The sequence below is a fragment of the Colobus angolensis genome, unplaced genomic scaffold (genome assembly GCF_000951035.1).
Source record: "Colobus angolensis palliatus isolate OR3802 unplaced genomic scaffold, Cang.pa_1.0 Scaffold321, whole genome shotgun sequence".
Taxonomy (NCBI): domain Eukaryota; kingdom Metazoa; phylum Chordata; class Mammalia; order Primates; family Cercopithecidae; genus Colobus; species Colobus angolensis.
Genome location: NW_012116500.1, coordinates 591,398 through 610,652, shown reverse-complemented (window position 1 = coordinate 610,652; position 19,255 = coordinate 591,398). Strand labels below are relative to the sequence as shown.

Sequence of the window (19,255 nt, the reverse complement as noted above, 5' to 3'; positions counted from 1 at the left end):
GGAGAGCAGGAAGACACACTGCCACTCACTAGGGGACCCCAGATGTCACCCCAGCCCCAGGATAAATTCCTCCAGGCCGCATGTAGAACTCCAGATACTCCCACTTTCCCCCAAAACAGACGTTGACTCTCGGGGGTTAGCATCGGCTCCTAGTGAATAACTTAACACGTCTGGTTGTTGTCTCTTTTAACTCCTTTCTCTGAAATGAACTAGAGCTACCAGATCATTCTAGGAGAGCTTGGCCACCACGTGGATACGATGTCATTTTGTAGTTTTAAAATATTTTAACTTTATTATTATGCTTATAATATTATTCCAACAGACTGTATTAAAGGCAGTGATCACTAACACAGAACACGACAGGGCGAAGAGGCAGCCGGGCTGCTTGCAGGACATGGCCTGTCGGGCCGGGGTCGCTGACATGCACGTTGATAGCTCATACACTGCTACCCTCAGCACAGGCTGCAGGAATAGGGACAAGACAGATGCCGCCGGACTCTTAGAAGCTATTTAATAAATATCATCCAAAAACAAAATGGAAAAGAAGCAAGAAACCCTCTGAGCACAACCACCTTAGGCCAACTGAATGTAATCTAGTTTATTCAACCAAAAATCGAGAGAGAAGGAAAATATTGAAACAAACAAAGGAAAGAAAGCAGTTCTTAAGACTAGCAGTAAATAAATTTATACAACAATTCGGTCTGTATAATATGATGAAATAAATCTACATCTTTTCTTATTTTGCTGCTTTGAATTATACATACAAACAACAATTACAGGGACTTGTTCACAAAGCATGTAGGCCTAGTAAAAGGCTCTCTGAAACCCTCAATGGCAACTGGTGAACGGTAACACGGATTGCCCGGAACTGGTATTTCCTTTGCAGAGGCCAACAGCTTTGAACGAATGATTCGCCTACAACTTTTTTCTTTTTTTTTTTTTCTTTTTTCTTTTCTTTTTTTTTTTTTCTTTTAATGCATCAAACAACTGTGGCCAGTGAAAGGAAACAAAACTGGCAGTTTGTCCTTTTGAATATCAGACCTAGTTTCTTCTTAATTTCCACACTCTATTTCTCTCATATTCCTTAAACTTCTTGGCATCCTTCATGCCTTATAGCTACCCAGATGCAATAAAGTCATTGTACAGTATTTCTTACAATATAAGTTATATGCAATGTTCAGCATTTTTTTTTTCACAGCACTAGAGACCCTGTTAAATAGGGGATATGAGTCAGAATGGCTTATTCACAGATGGGGTCCAGATTCAGTGGTTGGAACACAGACACCACAGTGAGCTCCTTTGCAAAGTGGCAAACATAATTTTGCTTTCTGCCTTCAAAAACATATATCCATCGCATTTAGGCTTCATGATGCTGCTCCTGCAAAAATGCACGTTGAAGGGGGCTGCAGGGACTCTCGCTGGGGGCCCTGCGAGCCTCAAGCAGGGCTCTAACCCATGGCAGTGACCATGCTGGAGGGGTGATGCGGTCCAAAGGACAGGCTGGATGGCGGGTGCATCGGCGTGGGCGTGGTCAGCATGTGGCTGGAGTGGCTGAAGGGCGAGATGTGGCTCAGGGAGGACATGTGTCTGGAGAGGGCGGCCGGGTTAAACGAGCTGTTCTTGGGGAAGTCCTCCAGTGAGTCATGCACTTTTTTGCACTTTTTGGATTTGCTAGACATTTTTCGGTTTCTGGTCTGGATGCCTTCCTTCTTCATGGTCAGGGGTCTGTTAATCTAAACAAAGATCAATTTTTTTTTTTTTTTTTACTTTTTGGCTGCCTCTGAAATGCACAGGCTCTCCCACACCAACAAGGGTTCCACCGGCCGCCCCGGTCAGGGATCCGTTTCCATTTCAGCTGGCCCCTTCCTCTATCCCACTTTCTCCTGTCTCTTTCCCAGGGACGGAAGAACTCAAATACATACAGTTACCAGATTAGAGACCCATCTAATACGATTGTATTTCTCTGGTAACGAAAATGGAGTTCACTTGTCTTATTTCTTTAGAACTTCCTTAGACTATATCATAAGAATCGAGGTAGTGAAGAATCTTCAAGAGGAAAATACCATTTTGTCTACTCTGACAAATCTGAACTTGAACAGCACTCCCCAGGTCATCAGCCTCTAGGTGGTTAAAGCCGTCTGCCTTGAAGAAATGAGGCACTGTACCGCTCTACTGAATAACTTGTGGTTGCCTCTTTTCTACCTGGCCTTTGAGAGGTCATAAAATCTTCCCCTAGAATTTATATGTAGCAGGGTTGTACTTCACGAAACCATGCGTTTCTTAAAGGTGATCTCTTTTTTTTTTCTTTTTTTTTTTTTTGAGACGAAGTCTCACTCTGTTGTCTAGGCTGGAGTGCAGTGGTGCAATCTCGGCTCACTGAAACCTCTGTCTCCTGGGTTCACGCCATTCTCCTGCCTCAGCCTCCTGAGTAGCTGGGACTAGAGGCGCCCGCCACCACGCCTGGCTAATTTTTGTATATTTAGTAGAGACGGGGTTTCACCATATTGGGCAGGCTGGTTTCGAACTCCTGACATTGTGATCCACCCAGCTCGGCCTCCCAAATGCTGGGATTACAGGCGTGAGCCACCGCGCCTGGCCAAAAGGTGATCTCTTGCCTCTATCACTCCAGCAGCAGCTGTAGTGGTTGCAAGTGCTATTTCCACCTAGCTCTGACTCTCCACTTCTAACCAGACAAAGAGCCAACCAACAAATCAACTAGTATTTAATAACCACCTATGGGGTGCAAAGCACAAAAGGGCACTCATGGTAATAAGGAAAGACCAAGAATGTGCTAGAGTAAAGAGACAGAGACCAGACCCTACTCTGAAGATCAAGAGACTTCAATCTCGAAGACAGCTACCATTTCTCTCTTCTTGATAAACCTCACTTGCCTTTTAAAAATACACTTGCTTTGGGGGCCCAGAATCAAGAAAGGAAACTTGACAAAGTAAACAGAAGCTACTCCCCACAGGGAGGCAGAGGCAGACTAACCCCGACGGCAGACATCTGCCCGGAAGAGCGAACTCCACATCTGGCCACATTCCCAGGGGAGGGTGGCAAACAGACTCAAGGAGGGAATGGCAGTGTCGGGCCATTCCTGACTTCCCAGGCTGAAAGCATCGCCTTCCACCACAGTTCTCAAGCGTGGAGAACCCTTGGCTCTGGGTTTTACCTATCTATTCCCAAAGCCAGAAAATCACACCTGAGAAAGGGAGAATTCAAATGGCCAACGTGCTGAGAGCAGCCAACACCCAGCTTCCCGAAGCTGAGCTGGGAGAGGTCACCTGGAGAAAGAGACAAAACCCCACACTGGAGCTGAGACCTATTTCCCCCACACCCAGGAAGGCAATGTGACGGACGGCAGGAGAGCCCAGAAAGGTCACTGCCAGAGGAACATCTCCGGGTTCCTTCTCCAAAGTTTTCATCAAGATAAAGATGCAGCCTACAGAGATGACAGGAATCTACTCCCACATCAAATCTTCACCAAGATGATGTCCAGATACACAGCTCTGGAGGCTGACATCTAGCTATACATAGCCGGGTATCGAAATATAATATCTAGTTACACCAGTAGCCACACAACCCCAGATAACCAGTCACAACACCACTGAGAGATGCTGATACCGAGGTAGGCAGTTATCTCAACACCTAGATAAGAAGAAGGAGCTTATGGCGTCCGTGTAGAGATGTCTGGAAGGGCAGAGCAAAACGCAACGCGATGACAACGTTAATAGATTGTTATCTCTTACTGTTCAATACACATCAATCGCCTCCTTTTACGAATTCCTGGTAAACCGGAGAAGACAGAAAAACCACTCTTGAGGATGAGGAAGTTTCTGTCTCCCACTCACCCGAGCCCAGTCATGAAGACCAAGCTCATTAAGACTGAGGAGGTAGAAGTGAGCCATGCAGAGGATTTGTCAGCTTTTCTTTGATTTGAGAAATTCATATTCTTCAGAAATATATTACATATATATATATGTATATGATCAGACACAAGTGAGATCATATCTCATCCCAGCTAACTATTCAAAAAAGCATATAACTAGTTAATCTCCTGTAATTCCTATACTTTCACGGATATAGGGATGAAATATACATACACACACGATTCGTTACAATTTTGTTGTACTCTAAAAAAAGACAGCATTCCCTTTCCCCTGGTTCTCCTCTTAGTTCTGACACTGCCAACCTCCCAGGAAAGCCTCCTGACTCTGAAATGGGCCCCGATTCTTCTTTCTCAGCCACGTTACCTTGTGCAAGCGACTTGCTTTTCTGAGTCATAATTCCTTCAAGTAAAACCGAAATAAAAATAATTTCTGCCCTGTCTACATCATGGGACTATCTCAGGCTCAAATGTAATCAAGTAACAGGAAAGTTCTTTGAAATCCATAAATTACAGGCCAGAAATAACTTCATAGGCAGTGCTGATGACTTGATAGCTAATAAACCCTAATGCTAATAGCCTAATAGCTTATAAGCCCAAGTCTTCCAGATTTTAATCACGAATCTCTATCTCTACTGCAGTCAGCAAGTAAATTCCCCAAAGTGAAAACAGAACTTGGATTTAATTGCTGATAAATGTATATGGACCACAGTCCCAGGACCTAAGGGGGAAAAGGGATCATAGTAAGACTCTAGTTTCATTCACTGGACCAGGACCACAGCAAGAGAGAGGGCACAGGCAGGGAAATGAGTGTATAGGAATCACAACAACTTGTTCCCAAGAAGTGAAAAAGAAGCAGGGTGCTGGGGTCACCCTAAGAAGTTCTCTATGACTCAAAAAATCCAACCAGAAAAGCTTCCTCCCCAATTCCCAGGTATTCCTGAGTAAGATGAGTTCATTGCCAGAACCGCCGCAAGCAAACGTCCCTGTCTCCTCCCCGTTCAGCCCCAGACTTTGCCAAAGTCAGGTTGGCCAAGAGAATTTAGGAGAATCAGAAAGAGCTAAAAAGGAAGGAGAGGGAGAACAAGACAGAGAGAGACCAAAATGACCATTTTTGTCTTTGGAATTAATGTAAACTTGAAGCCTCACTAGGATCATGGCCTGTGAGCCAGAATGGTTTCAGGAAAAAGGAAAAAAAAACCTGAAAAAAAATTTTTTAAGGTTAAGATATATTACGAAATGAGAGGACCCCAAATGGAAAGATTAGAAATGACACAGCTAAACTCAGGTGACTGGCAATTACCATTCTGCTAACATGACATAAAAGGAGAAAATGACAGCTTCTTTTCCCTGGTATGGTAACTTCTCCCAGGTGAGCCACCTTCCTCAGGAGCTAGCTCTCTGCACGGAAAAGTTGGTTCGGACAAAGACATCAGACGAAATCTCTCAGACATTTTTTCCGTGTCTTTTATACGGAGAATCCATTTCAAATTCATAGCACAGATTTAGCCAAGACTTTTTACCGCTCAGTAACCGAATGGATCCTCTTGGTTTCCAGAGTCCCTGCCACTCATTACAATTCTATTTACCTTTCTCTTTCACTCTCTCTTTCTGCAAAAAGTTTAAAATGTAAGGAAGCAACAACATAGGGCCGGTGGCTGTTTTTGTTTTCCAAAAGGAAGATTTTTTTTTTTCCGTTATAAACCAGACAGGCCCAGCCAGCACATCGGATTGCTGCATGGTACGTGGAGTGTCCAATGCATACCAAGGGGGCTGTGTGGCTGCCAGGCTGTAAACCCCGTCGGCCTCAGCAAGGCTATGCTAGACAAAGTAGTTTTCCAAGCTAGGTCCTAATGCATCGATTATTTGGAGCCTGTGATCTGCCCCCGCGGAGGGCGATTCACATGGAGAGGGCGGTGGTGACACTGTTTGCGGGTCACCATCAGGAAGGGAGCCCTGTTCTTGCTGGTCCCAGTCCACTTACATTGTGCAGCTTGTAGTAGAGCCCACAGGCATTGCAGACAGGGTCGCCATTGGCGTTCCTCCTCCAGAGTGTGGTTGTGGTGGTCTGACAGTTCGCACAGGACGTCCCTGCTCTCCTGGCTGCAGACTGAGAGTGGGGAGAGAGGAGAGGGTAAAATCAAAACAAATGTTAAATGTGTTGCCATCACTATGAAGACAGGCTTTAAAAAAAAAACAAAAGGAAGGAAGAAATTATCATTGAAATCAAAACTAGCAAGTGGCCCACATGAAAGTGATACAGATCCCCAAAAGCTGCCTCGAGAAGAAAAATGTCGCCACTACACTGGAGCATGTCAGGATTGCAGTAACGTGGCCAGAATTTCACCCACCACTCTCCGGTAGGAGCAGGAAGCCAGGGCCTCCTCCCTGGCAGTCTCAGCCCCCTACCCTCCTCCCACAAAGTACACCAGAGGGTTAATTTTTATGGGTGGCAATTTTGAATTAGCCAGCCAATTTTGGAACTGGGCTTTCAGTTGCCTTTTTCACCAAGTCCAAGGCCACAAGAGGTCGTTTTCAAACTCCAACTCAACTCCCAAGAATATCCATCCTCAAACAGGCTCCGGTCATCAGCAAAGGAAGCACAAAGCCAAGCACCAAAAACACTCTGGATCCCAAATAAAGAAATGCTGAGTTATCAAGAGAACAGCCTGCTAACACAACAGCAAATTCTGCAAAGAATGTCTGTGCAAGTGTGTGGCATGCACACATGGGTGACACACCTGAGGAAGCGCTGAGTAGGACATCCTAAGTTGACAAGACCTCCTAAATTTATACAGCCTGCACTTACTTTTTTTCTCTTTTCGAGACAGAGTCTCACTCTGTCACCCAGGCTGGAGTGCAGTGGTGTGATCTCAGCTCACTGCAACCTCTGCGTCACGGGCTGAAGCAATTCTCCTGCCTCAGCCTCCCAAGAAGCTGCGATTTATAGGCACCTGCCACCATGCCCAGCTAATTTTTCTATTTTTAGTAGAGACAGGGTTTTACTATGTTGGCCAGGCTGGTCTTGAACTCCTGACCTCAAGTGATCCGCCTGCCTCGGCCTCCCAAAGTGCTGGGATTACAGGCGTGAGCCACCACAGCCTGTGCTTTCAAGCTTGGTCACTTCCCATTCACGAGACAGCCACCCTCACTCTCTTTAGGTGGCTGTCACCTAAATTTGATTCACCAATCAAACAAACTCAAAAGACCAAGGAATGTTGCCACTCATCAGGAACCAGAGTTCAAGGATCCAGAATCCCTTGCCTCCACTGATACCAGTTCACCTTCGTGAAATCAGGCATTTCCTATTTGCTGTTCACGGAGTAGCATAGTTGCAGGTCAAAGGTCAGCCTCAACTTGAATTTTAATTCCTTGGTTGTGTTACTGCCCTAATTTCCTTTAAAACAGAGATTTTTCTTTCACTTTTTGACATATTTAAGTTGATCAAGTGACTATTCTCTGTTCATGCTTTTAAAAAAAAATGAAAAAAACCGTTGGAAGAAAATGGAGTTGGGTCACTTCAAATATTAACCTCTCTCTCTTCCTCATCTTCTATCATGAAAAAAAAATTTTAACTGCAAAAGTATCCCCGTTCCTGCATCAAAAATATTATCAAAGGAAAGGTAAGAGAAGAAAGAGTTTAGTCTCTGTCTGTGATGAAGAAAATTCTGATATGGTTATAAGAACACAGAACAAGAACTATAGGGATCCTGGTACAGTTTTGTTTTTTGTTTTTCGTTTTGTTTTGCTTTATTTTGAGACAGAGTCTCGCTCTGTCGCCCAGGCTGGAGTGCAGTGGCGTGATCTTGGCTCACTGCAAGCTCCGCCTCCCGGGTTCACGCCATTCTTTTGCCTCAGCCTCCCGAGTAGCTGGGACGACAGGCGCCCGCCACCACGCCCGGCTAAGTTTTTGTATTTTTAGTAGAGACGGGGTTTCACCATGTTAGCCAGGATGGTCTCGATCTCCTGACCTCATGATCCGCCTGCCTCGGCCTCCCAAAGTGCTGGGATTACAGGTGTGAGCCACTGCACCTGGCCTGGGATCCTGGTACAATTTTATATCAATATTTTATCAAGCAAAAAGTTGAAGTCAACACACAAAGCCACCAAATATGGAGAACCCAGTGGCAATTTTGAATTAACCTGAGTGACCCTTTTTCTTTCAAAGTTGCTAAATTGTTCCACAAATATGCTCCTGTGGGATGTAAATAACAGAGTATATTATGACCTTTTTAAACAAATTCTTTCTTTTCTGTGTTCTAAGGAACTGGAAACTAAAAACTGCCCTGATCTATCACAATGCAGAAGATGGGAGTCTTTTGCTGTCCATCTTGAACGTGATTCACATTGTCCATGAGTGTCGATTCTAACCCCATATGCCTCTGCCAGACTGCCTTTATGAAACGTGATAATTTAAGGCTGAAACAACTGTTTCATTTGTATACTCTTCGGGAGAAAGTACAACATAAAACCAGTGCTTAATGATTTTGACAAATTATATGTGATTATTATCTTCCTATAGTGTTTTTTTTTCTTTAGAAGAGCTACTCAGATATAGCAGATTAGTATCACTCAGGCACCTGGGTTTCCTAGCCCAGCAATTCTGAATGTACACAGTACAAGCGTATAATGCCAACTGGTAAAATCACAGCTCCAGATGACAAGGTGTAGCGTGTAATCTTTTGCAGTCTATTGACAGCAACCTAAATAAAAGCAAAGGAAGATGCTTCCCGTACTGCAAACTTTATGGGAACTTAGGGTCTCTCAAAGCCATACTGTTTGGGTCACTAGCAGGAGGTAGAATATATTAAGGCAAGCAGCTCAGCCTCTCGCTAGTGGTGAGATGGATGAAAATCCTGGCAACGCCAGGGGGAAAAGAATCTATGAATCTTCCTTTCAGTTCTCTCTCCTGTTTCCTGCATTAGTTTATTCAGGGTTAAATATGCATCTCACAGAAGAGCTAGCTATGTATGGGCTGAGTGGTCTTCAGTGAATCTGCAAATGTTTTCAACAAAAATAGCAATCTGGAACTGGAATAAAGGGTCAGGGAATACAGGAAAGAAGAAAAAAACGGGTTCTAGGTGTTCAGAAGTCAAATACATCTCAGGGCTGAAAAAAGATAAGAAAGAAAGAAAGAGAAAGAAAGGAAGGAAGGAAGGAAGGAAGGAAAAGAAAGAGAAAGGAAGAGAAATCTGAATGTGTCCTGTGTTCTATCTCCCTGTAGCTCATGAATTCTGTAGAACTAAAAACATCAAACCGCCCAAGACAGATGATTAAGAAAGAAAAGACAGATGAAAATGTGGCAGTCATTGAACTCTAAAATTCAAAGCAATTATTACTCAGAGTTCTAGAGCTTTCCTATGAAAGGTGAGTGGAGACAAAATTGTATAAAATGGAAGTACGATCCTCCTCTGCAATCTGACCAGACACAAAAAGAAAACCCAAGAAAATGTCAAATAAACTTTTGCTCACCAATCAGCCCATACCTTAAGACTTTTAATCCTTCTCTTTTGCCTTCTTTACTTTTATTTAAAAAAAAAAAAAAAAACTATAATGGTACCAAGACACATTTTAACAAGAAGGTTTTTGTTGGTTTTTTTTTTTCCTCTCTCTCTCTCTCTCTCTTTTTTTTTTTTTTTACTAGGGCCAGGTTTTTGAGTGATTCAAAACATTCTTTTGTGGTGTGATCATATTCATTCTGCACTAACACCTCTAGCCTTTTTTTTTTTTCAAACACTTCTTGTTCTGATACGTTCAAACATCTTGGTGTTTAGGTTGGGGAAGCTGAGTTGTTGTTTATGAGTTATCTCCAGTGCTCAGATATCCGGCAGCTTTTTCCTAGGAAGTCAGCTTTGCACATGAGAGAAAGGAAAAAAAAAAAAAACCAAACTGCAGGAGGAGAGCTGGGGGAAGGTTGAGAAAGTTGGAGAAGGGGGCAAAGATCAGAAAGAATAAAGCCTCAATATCCAGGATCGTCAAAGACTAAAGTCATGTGGACATTTCCATCCCTCGAAAGTTTTCCTTCTTCGGCCGGGAGCGGTGGCTCATGCCTGTAATCCCAGCACTCTGGGAGGCTGAGGTGGGTAGATCACCTGCGGTCAGGAGTTTGAGACCAGCCTGGCCAACAAGGCGAAACCCTGTCTCTACTAAAAAAATACAAAAATTTGCCAGGCGTGGGGGTGTGTGCCCGTAGTTCCAGCTACTCGGGAGGCTGAGACAGGAGAATTGCTTGAACCTGGGAGGTGGAGGTCACAGTGAGCTGAGATTCTGCCACTGCACTCCAGCCTGGGTGACAGAGTAAGACTCTATCTCAAAAAAAAAAAAAGAAAGTTTTTCCCTTCTTCAAAAGAGGATGTGAAACGTGTTGAGTTGCACTACAATCTGATGGGGAGGGCAAATAATTCTTTAAAAAGCATACAAATGTGTTCTTTTTCCTCCCTTAGAAATTGATGGAGCTAATGTATCCATTAATCTGCATGGGGAAATCCCCTCCTCCCATATCTACTTGGTGAATGTCAGCACCACATTCACATTTTGATCTCTTAGCTGTGGCTAGAGTTGTTATTTGTGTGTCACGTACATTCACTATTCAAACTTCCAAAGAGGAGCTTGCAAATGAATGTCCTTTTTGAGTCTTCCTTATAAATGCTTGACAGAACCAGGTCTTCTCAAAGACCCCTCATGCTTCAAAAGTTTTTTAAAGAATAATGAGAGAGGAGGGAAAAAACTATCACCCTACTGGTAGTAGTTCAAAGAGAAAATAAGACCAAATGCCAGGTATGAGAGGACTCACACGACGTTGCCCCCAGGAATTGCCTGTGGAAAGTTCTCGAATGCTGAGACCAAGAAGGGAGGAAAGTGGCATTAGGCTCACTGGTTGCTAGTGAAGCCTCTGAAATTCATTTAATCAGCTCCAACCATTTCGAAGCATTAGCAATAACAAGTCCATCCACTGCACCGAGTCTGTGATCCTTCCTAGGAAGCCACACACCACAACTTCAGGAACCCATTCTGGATGGTTTCTGGAACATTCCATCCTCATACTAAATGTCTCTATCTGTCAAACAGTGCTCATCAACACATTTAAACCAGCTGCGCTGGTCCTGTTCATACCATTATTCTATTCAGCAATACACTGCAGATTTGATAACCAAGAACTCAGTCTCCTTAAAATTTTCACAAGTGACTTAAGAAACACGGATGGGGAAAAAGAGTTGTTCTGTGTATCAAATTTGAAAGGAAAAAAAAAAAAAAACTATCCCAAGCCAGCTGACATGATTGGACGCTATCCTGTCAATCAATTTCCTGCAGAAAGCTGTCCTTCCGGAAGAGAGGAAATGAGAAACCGGGAATGGTCCGCGTGGAAGCCATCCCTTCCCGAGAACTTACCAGCCTTCGCTTGGGCTTAATGAGGGGCCGGTTCTGTCCGTTCATTTTGTGGTAGAGCCCACAGGCATTGCACAGGTAATGCCCCGTGCCATCTCGCCGCCACAGTGGGGTCGAGGTTGCTCCGCAGTTCACACACTCCCTGCCTTCTGGAAACAAAAGCACAGATAAGCCACTTAGGGAAGGAAAACACGCGGGAAGGCTGACAGCATTTGGAACTGGGGGAAGAAAAGTAAAATGGAGAACTTTTTTCCTTCTCCTTCCTCTTTTGGGGAGCGTGTCCACCCCCACCTCTTTCCAAGACGCTCCAAAGTTGAGCTGGGGAATGCTGTCCCCGCGTGACCTCTCCCCCGACACACATAGAGGCGCCCGCAGAAGGGGTAGATGCCTCGTTGCAACAGAATCCTGTTCTTGGCTTGCCCGACCTGATGGAGAAGATCGGGCAGGACTGAGAAGGAACGCAGATTCCAGCTCAAATACTTCCCTGAGAAAATCCTGAGCCCTGGATGGTGGCAAAAGCCAAACATTCCATTCATTTCCCTCAAAGGAAAAAAAGGAAGACAAAGGTGACCCATTATCATCATGGGTCTGTCTATAGAGATTGATTAAATAATGAAGATTAGGATGGGGGAAAGGAAGGATTAATCAATGGCTAGATAGGTGAACAGATAATAGATAGATGTATAGATTGGTCAATCGGCTGACTGATTTCAGTAGCTAGGGTTTTAGATTTTACTTCCAATCAAACTGTAAATGTCCCCGGCTGGAGAGGAAGCGATTAGGACCCAGCAGGGGTTTCCATAGCTTTCCAGTCACTGTTACAGAGACTGAAGTTAAAGTATGACCCCAGCCAGGGTGTGCAGGGGGGAGATGCAAACTTTAGGTGGGGAACCCGGAAGAGGGGGAGGGAGGGAAAAAGGAAAAGGGAAGGTTTGGGAGGACAGAGTGAAGCCGATCAGAGGAAGATCAGGAGAAGAGGCAAGTTAACGAAGGGGGGTGGCTGCTCATTAACCAAGGCCTGCCTGCAGTTTCTCTTTTTCCAAAAACACAAACAAACAAAATAAACGAAAAACCGGCCAGGCCGGTAGGGAGTTTGAGCGGCATATTCACTCCCTCAGCCCCAGCTGGAAAGTGACCCAGACCCACCCAGAAAACTCCTTGAAAGAATCCCTTAAATTACCATTTCAAGACATGGGGGAGTTTGCTAACTGATTTCAACTTCTGCAGGAGGAAGAGAAAGATGCTTTCTAGGAGAATCTCCTTGCTTCTGGGGGGCCCAGGGACACCTGGGTCTCTAGTGCCCAGTCTCTTGGTGAGGGGAGAAAGCCAGGACTCCCCTTCCCTGCAGGAACAGGAGGCTCAACTCCAGTTGGTCACCCAGAGAGGGGAGGCCCAGAGGAGGACCCCGGAGGGTGGGTAAGGAAGAAAAATGAGCCCTGAAGACTGTTTTGTTTTAAGAGAGTAATTAATGACCTCCAACCTGCCTGGACCACTGGGGTGAAAACAGAGAACGCAGTAAGGTCCTTAGAATTTTGATTTCCCTAAAAGGAGGAAAAATCTGCCTTGGCAGATACGGGACCTATTGGGCCTTTGGAAAGCCCCAGACCAAGTAGGAGGGATCTAGGGGGGGTTCACACTTGGGGGCCTGTGATCCTCTCCAGGGATAAGTTCTTTAGGAAAGTTAAAGACTTTTGCAAATGGAAGAAGGTCTTGCACCCTTTTCCATGAGAGTCAGGGATGGTGCCCACTAGTTTTTGTCTACTTTGCTTTTTCAAAAAAAAAAAAAAATTGAGGACGTAAGAGAGGTTTTTTTTTGCTCCACATTCCAAAAGGTTCTTAACCCAGGGTCCCCAGAGTGCCTTCGCTGTGCCCCAGAACCCCTGAGATTAAACATAAACATGCCGCAATGCGTGCCAAAGGCGCCTTCCTAAGCACCCAACGGCTCTTCTCGGTTCTTGAAAAAGACTCAGGCCTGAATCACACCCAGACACCTTTCAATTGGGGTCAAAAGCCTGAGGGATGTGGCAGACTGGATGTGGGGGAGGCTGGAAGGAAAGAGTGAAGGGTGAGTGGGCGAGCAGCCCGCTACAGCCCAAGCCAGGAGGCCACAGGCCTGCCTTTTTGCGTCCCCGGTGGCCGCTGGGTTAGCTCCTTCTAGAGCAGCACTGGCCCTGTCCTAGCTAGGACTGCAGGCCCACTACCCACCCTGCCCAGACAGGGGACCCCTTCGGGCTCCTCCCCTACTTGTGCACTGGGCAGAGGGCAGTGTGAGGAGAGGCCGCTGTGGTTGGAGGCGGGGAGCGTGGTTGCCACCCGGCTCCTGGGCACCCTGGCGCTGGGGGACCTCCCAGTCTGACGTGATCAGTCTGATTTCCTTTCATTTGCAGGGCGCTGGGGAGGGTGATAGCTTCCTTTTCAGAAACACCTTGAAAGCTAGCAACGGTTACCTCTTCAACAAGCGTCTGCACACTAGGGCAATTTTCTGTCTTGATTCACTCGGCAAGTTTGCCATCGCCTCTGTGGGCTTTTCTTCTTCTTTTTTCCTTGCTGCCTCTGCTCTGTGACTTCAGCAAACAGCCAATTTTCCTAATGGAGGCCCTGACTCTCTCGTGCCTTCTTTCCTCCCCACTCCTCACCCCTGCCTGTTGTGAGCTGCTCAGGCAGACACCTCTCTCTTAGGTGACAAGAACCACAGAGCTGCGAGGCCTCTTGACATTCAACAGCTGCTGGCAAACGCCTCTTACTCTGCCTTGGCCTGCAACCCTGAAACCAGGCTGTGGGAGGGGGTAGGGAGCAGGGCAGGAGCTTGATCAGAGGACAGTGGAGGGAGATGCCCAACTGGAAAGGTGGCAGGGGAGCTAAGAAGCGGCCCTGGATACAAAGACTCTGTCTTTTGTTTGCAAAAGCTTCGTCCCAGCCCCGAAAGCCTAGGCGTTAAGACAGCAATAGGTGCCCTAACCACAACTTCAACCGTTTCCAGCGACAACCCCAAAAACTCTCTCTTCTCTGTGTCCTCCTTCAGCAAATGCATTTGCAAAGAAGAGGTTAAAGGGGGGAAAAAATAGAGAGAGAGAGAGAGAGAGAGAGCAACCACTAAAACCAAGAGAATCCCCTCCTCAAGAATTCCCACCACCTCCACCCCCTGCACAAGGAGGGGCTTCTCAAAACTTCCCCTCCACACTCCCAAAAGTCCCAGCCCGCTCGCCGCCCCCGCCAGGTGTGCTGCTCTTGGTTTTCATGACTGTGAGAAAGGAATTAAGAAGGAGGAAGTAAAAAGGCCAAATTGCAATGGCCTCCTCTCCCCCTTGCCAAAAAACCAAAATCGGTGTATTGGTATTCCTGGCTCTGGCTTAGGGAAACCACGGACCTCTCTTTCTCCTCTCCATGTCCAGAGTCTTACAGAAAGAAATGAGAGGAAAGAAAACACCAGACTTAAGGCAGAAAGTGTGCACAAGAGGAGGAGAAATCAAACACGGAAATGAGGGTAAAGAAACCAGAGTATCTTGGAAAAGTCACTCTGTCCCCTCCCCCCGCCCCTCCCCGCACAAACCACTACCCCGGCCTCAGATACCACGAGCTCTCCCCAACCTCACAGCCTTACCAGAAAAGAGAACTTTAAAAAAAAAAAAAGAAGAAGAAGAAGAAGAAGAAAAAGAAAAGAAATCCCATCATGACCTCAAAATGCACAGGTCTGCTCTCTTTAGATTTAGCGCCCCAGTCTGTGTTTCTGAGTCAAGCTGCACCCCACTTCTCCTTAATCCTTCCCTCCACCCCCAAGCCCAGCCCCTGCCAGGCACTGCGGCCACTTTGTGCCTCCAGCTCTCCCGGCCTCTTGCTTTCTTTTTGACTCCACCAGCTAGCCTGCCTCCCTCTCCCTCCTGCCTACTTTCATGTACTGAACATGCAGGTCTGAGTTCTGCTGTCAGCCTAACCGCATCCGGACTCTATTAAAGTTCCTGGCTCGGGATAAACAATGCAACTGTCGCGTGCAGCAGTCTGAAAATAATTGGATTAGCTAAAACATATCAACTAAATAGAGACAGTCCTGCTCAGGCAGTCGGAGTGAATGTCACCCTGGAAAAAAACCCTGAAAACTGATCTCATGGTCACTGGGCTCCCTGAGTACTCCCTCTGAAGTTTTTCAAACCGGAGCTTTGGGAGCTCAGTTTCAAGGCTGCTCATCTCATCCCTAAAAGACAAGTGATTTTCACGATTGCTTTCTATATAGGATCTATACAGAGAGAGAGCAGAATCAAGATACCTGGAGTTGATCAGGGAAGAGATGCCCACTCTGAAATGGACACGCTTAAGGAGACATCAAAATCTTCACCAAACCCTGTCTAAAAATACAGTTAAATCGATCTCAGAGAATCCCTAGCTCTCTTTTGACTCAATTACTTTGGTTAGAAATGGAATTGGTGATGGACTGATTTATTTTTAAAGCCAAAGTATTTTGTTGGGGGGGTTTCTTTCATGCAAGTAATGACACCAACTGAATAAAAATGCAGCGTGCTGCTAGGCAGCGCTTGCATTTTGGAAAGGAACAGAGCACAGGAAACTGAGATACACACCTGGAGCACTTTTCCGTTCCTTTCTACCTCCTCTGGCTGCAGCTGAGCCAAGCAGTATGTCCTAATACGGCTTCCTGCCCCTGCCTGCACTGAGAGCTCTAGGAGACGCTGCAGGTAACTAACTGGGCCAGGCAATATTTGATTTTCATTCAACTCGGCTTCCCCAGTGCAAAGCCATCGCTTTCTCTCAGTTCAGCTGAGAGCCCCCTTTTCCACGCAGAGAATATGTGTGCAGCTTTGGCCAGGCTCTTGCACACACACTCTGTATCTACATGTCTAATAAAGGACTGTCCTCACTGCATGGTCCCCTTTGAGCTGAGCGAGAGGAACAGTCAGAATGACAGAGGCCAAAGGGGTCACAGAAGGACCTGTGTTTGTTTAGGCTTGAGGAGTTTCGTTTTAGCATGAAACACTCAAGATTTATTTCCTCGGCCTTCCATTTGGTCTTGGAAACTGACTAAAAGTTACCAACCGAATCCAGAAGTCCTGCGACAGGCAGAAGCGGGCATGACTTTGTTTTTGTTTGTCTTTTTCCTTTCCCAGCTCATTGGGGGGTTTTAAATCAGATCCCACTTCCCCTCTGCTTCTGAAGCCAGGCCTGAGCTAGGATGGGAGGACATGCAGTGCCTTCCCAGCAGGAAGAATGGGAAGAAATGGCATCTCAGCGGGCTTTGGGACACACCGGCTCCCCGGAGGGGTCCCTCTGGGTGCGGTCCCGGATTGAGGAAAAGGGGAGGAGGGAGGAGAAAAGGCTCCAGGGGAGAGCTGGCTCCTACCTGTGCTGGACCGGGCCTTGGGCCTGGACTTGCATCCGAAGCCGGTGGGGGAGCCGCCCAGCAGACTGCTGGGGGGGAAGAGTCCGGAGCTGTACTCGGGCACGTAGGGCGGGTAGGTGGTGATGGGGTGGTGGGCCGACGAGGAGGCCCCCCCCAGGGCGGTCATGCTGCCACGGGAGTGGGACGACTCCAGCTTCATGCTGTCGGGCAGCGGCACCTGGTACTTGAGGCACTCTTTCTCGTCCTGCCGGGCCGAGCCGGCCGAGCCCGGGGTGGACAGCGACGGGTCCGGGGAGACGTCCTTAGGTGGGGTGGGCGGGAAGGTGAAGAGGTGCGGGCTGGCGTGGCCCCCCGACAGGGAGGAGGACGAGGCCGGGGGATAGACCGAGAGGGGCCCCGGGGAGCCGTGGTGGATGGACGTCTTGGAGAAGGGGCTGAGGTTCCAGGGGGAGGCGGCGTGGTGGCTGCCCAGGGCTTTGCCGCCGTCCAGCCAAGGCAGGGATCCATGAAGCAGAGGCGGGCGGCACACCTGGCTCCCTGTGGGGCAGCGGGGAAAGGGCAGGAGAGAGAAGGAGGGTGAGTGTGACCCTGCAAGGCCGTCAGGGACACCTGGGGACTCTCTCCCTCGCACTAGCCTCCCTTTCAGCAAAAGTCCAAGCACAGACAAGGGCTCAGGCCCCTTCTCTCATACCAGTGGTCCCAGGAGTATCTGCCTGGCACACCTGGGGGTCAGGCTGGGGACAGAATCCTTCACCCCTCTCTCCCACAGGGATGTCCCATCAAATCCAGGAGAATGAAGGGCCTGTGGCTGACACCGGAGAGGTTGCTGCAGAGTGGAGAAGGGCCCCTTTGCTTATTTGGCCTCTCCAGATACACCGCCTAAATCACATTCCCCAAAGTCTCTCTCTAGAACCTGACTTGATTTATGGGTTTCCTTCAATGGCCCTGAGTTCCCTGACTCGGACTTAATCCCAGTCAGCCTGATAAGAGAGACGGCTGTGAGTGAGAAGGCCTGAAGGATGGAGCCCGGCCACACAACTGCTCCACACCAGAAAACGACCCTGGAGTCAGGTCCAGCTCCCAGCACTGAATGCAGGAAGGAGAGGCCTTGGGACAGAAGTCAGGAGACTTTCAGGGTTAGTTCCCGGAAACCTAACCCAGTGCTTGCTCAGAATCAGCCAGGCTGCCTGCAAAAGGCCTGAAATGGGATTTGCAGGGACATTTTCATTGCTGGGGCTGTTGGAGAAAGTTCCCAAGGCTGGACCCTGGGATGGCCGTTTTCTCTACTTTTCTCACCCTCCCAAATCCTAAAGGAGAAGGAGATAACATAAGCCTCATGCGCCCTCCATAAAGCAATGATCCCACCAGTGCCACAGGTGAATTTTCACCTGAGCCCCAAAGACACAAAATTCCAGTTGATGTATATATTTTAAATCAAAGATGACTCAGATACAGAGTCTGTTTAGCCTTCATTTAAAACGCACAATAAAGTAGCTGTAACTCATATACTCTGAGGGGTTCATTTAAAAAGCAAGTGCAAATCCACAGACTTCTTGATCTTTAAATCCGGTACCTGCCTCAGCATTTGACATTCGATTCAACCATTAAGAACAATACTGAAACTAAACTTAAGAGAGAGGAAGGGGAGGGGAGTGGAGAGGGAAAGAGAGTTCTCTGAACACCAAGGGTCAAGATTCATATTATGCAGGAAGTAGTATAGTAAATAATATTAAGTCTGCCTCTACCGCATTTCCACTTAACTGTTGATCTGCACAGAACGTGGGCAGAGAGCGCCCCATCCGCAGAAACGATTGTTTAAAACCTGGCGACAGCAGGGTAGAGGACGCCTGCTGCCGGAGGAGCTATGTCATCGGTGCCAAGGCAGGCTCTAAGTAGGGGGATCAGGGCAGAATTCGGTCTGGCTGGACTCAGAAAGCCTCACACTTTTTCTGACCAATGTTTTGCCCCTGTTTCTTCTTTAGGAACAAACTTAGAGCTGGAAAGTATTCGATCTTTTTTCCTCAAACTGCACAGGCCCGGTCTTTTTTTACATTTCAAAACTCTCCTAAACTTCTCCAGGTGAAAGGGGGAAAGAGGTGGTTCTGGAATTGCCTCTATTTAAACGGGGGTGTATCCTACATCTTAGGTGGGAGGCTAGTGGAGGGCAGTACCCAGGGACAGAGTATAAGGCACGAGTTGCAGGCAAGGAGGCAACTTGAAAGCAAAGACGCAGGAAAATTCTGTGCAGCCGGGAATCTGGGAAACGTCAGATCCCTCAAACTTAAGACAGGGGTCTCCCCTCCAAATCCCTTCAGCATCAGAATTCCATTCCTGAAGCCAAGAGGTAGGAGACCTGTCTAAAGACCGAAGGCACTAGCTTTGGGAAAAGGTCAAGGAGAAGGGTGTGAATAAGTAAGTCTCTGGGGCCTTTCTGAAAATGTGCGAATTGAGGGACGCTGGCAGAGGCCGCCCCCCTAGAAAGAGCTAGCGGGTAACAGGGAACGCCAGGTTTTTTGGAAGAGCCGGGTTCCAGCCGGGCTTGGCCGGCGCCGGCTACCGGGCCCAGAGAGCCCGGACCCGCGGAGACAGAACCAGGGCACCCCACGCCTGGGGACATCCCGAGACCCCCCCCCCAA

General features: G+C 47.3%; 1 protein-coding gene across 2 annotated transcripts in view; it reads right to left on the bottom strand.

The window, feature by feature from the left end:
- Positions 1-572: 572 nt before the first annotated feature.
- The window catches only part of GATA3 (GATA binding protein 3), a 20,338-nt gene continuing 1,655 nt past the window's right edge, over positions 573-19,255 (bottom strand). Inside the window, exons 3-6 of one of the 2 annotated variants that reach the window (XM_011951626.1) lie at positions 16,620-17,156; positions 11,276-11,421; positions 5,871-5,996; positions 573-1,733 (exon numbers count right to left, since the gene is read on the bottom strand). In XM_011951626.1, the coding sequence (XP_011807016.1) occupies positions 1,449-1,733; positions 5,871-5,996; positions 11,276-11,421; positions 16,620-17,156 (1,094 nt within the window). In that variant the 3' untranslated portion in view covers positions 573-1,448. The remainder of the gene's footprint in view (positions 1,734-5,870; positions 5,997-11,275; positions 11,422-16,619; positions 17,157-19,255) is intronic. The other variant, XM_011951627.1, reaches the window with a different exon arrangement.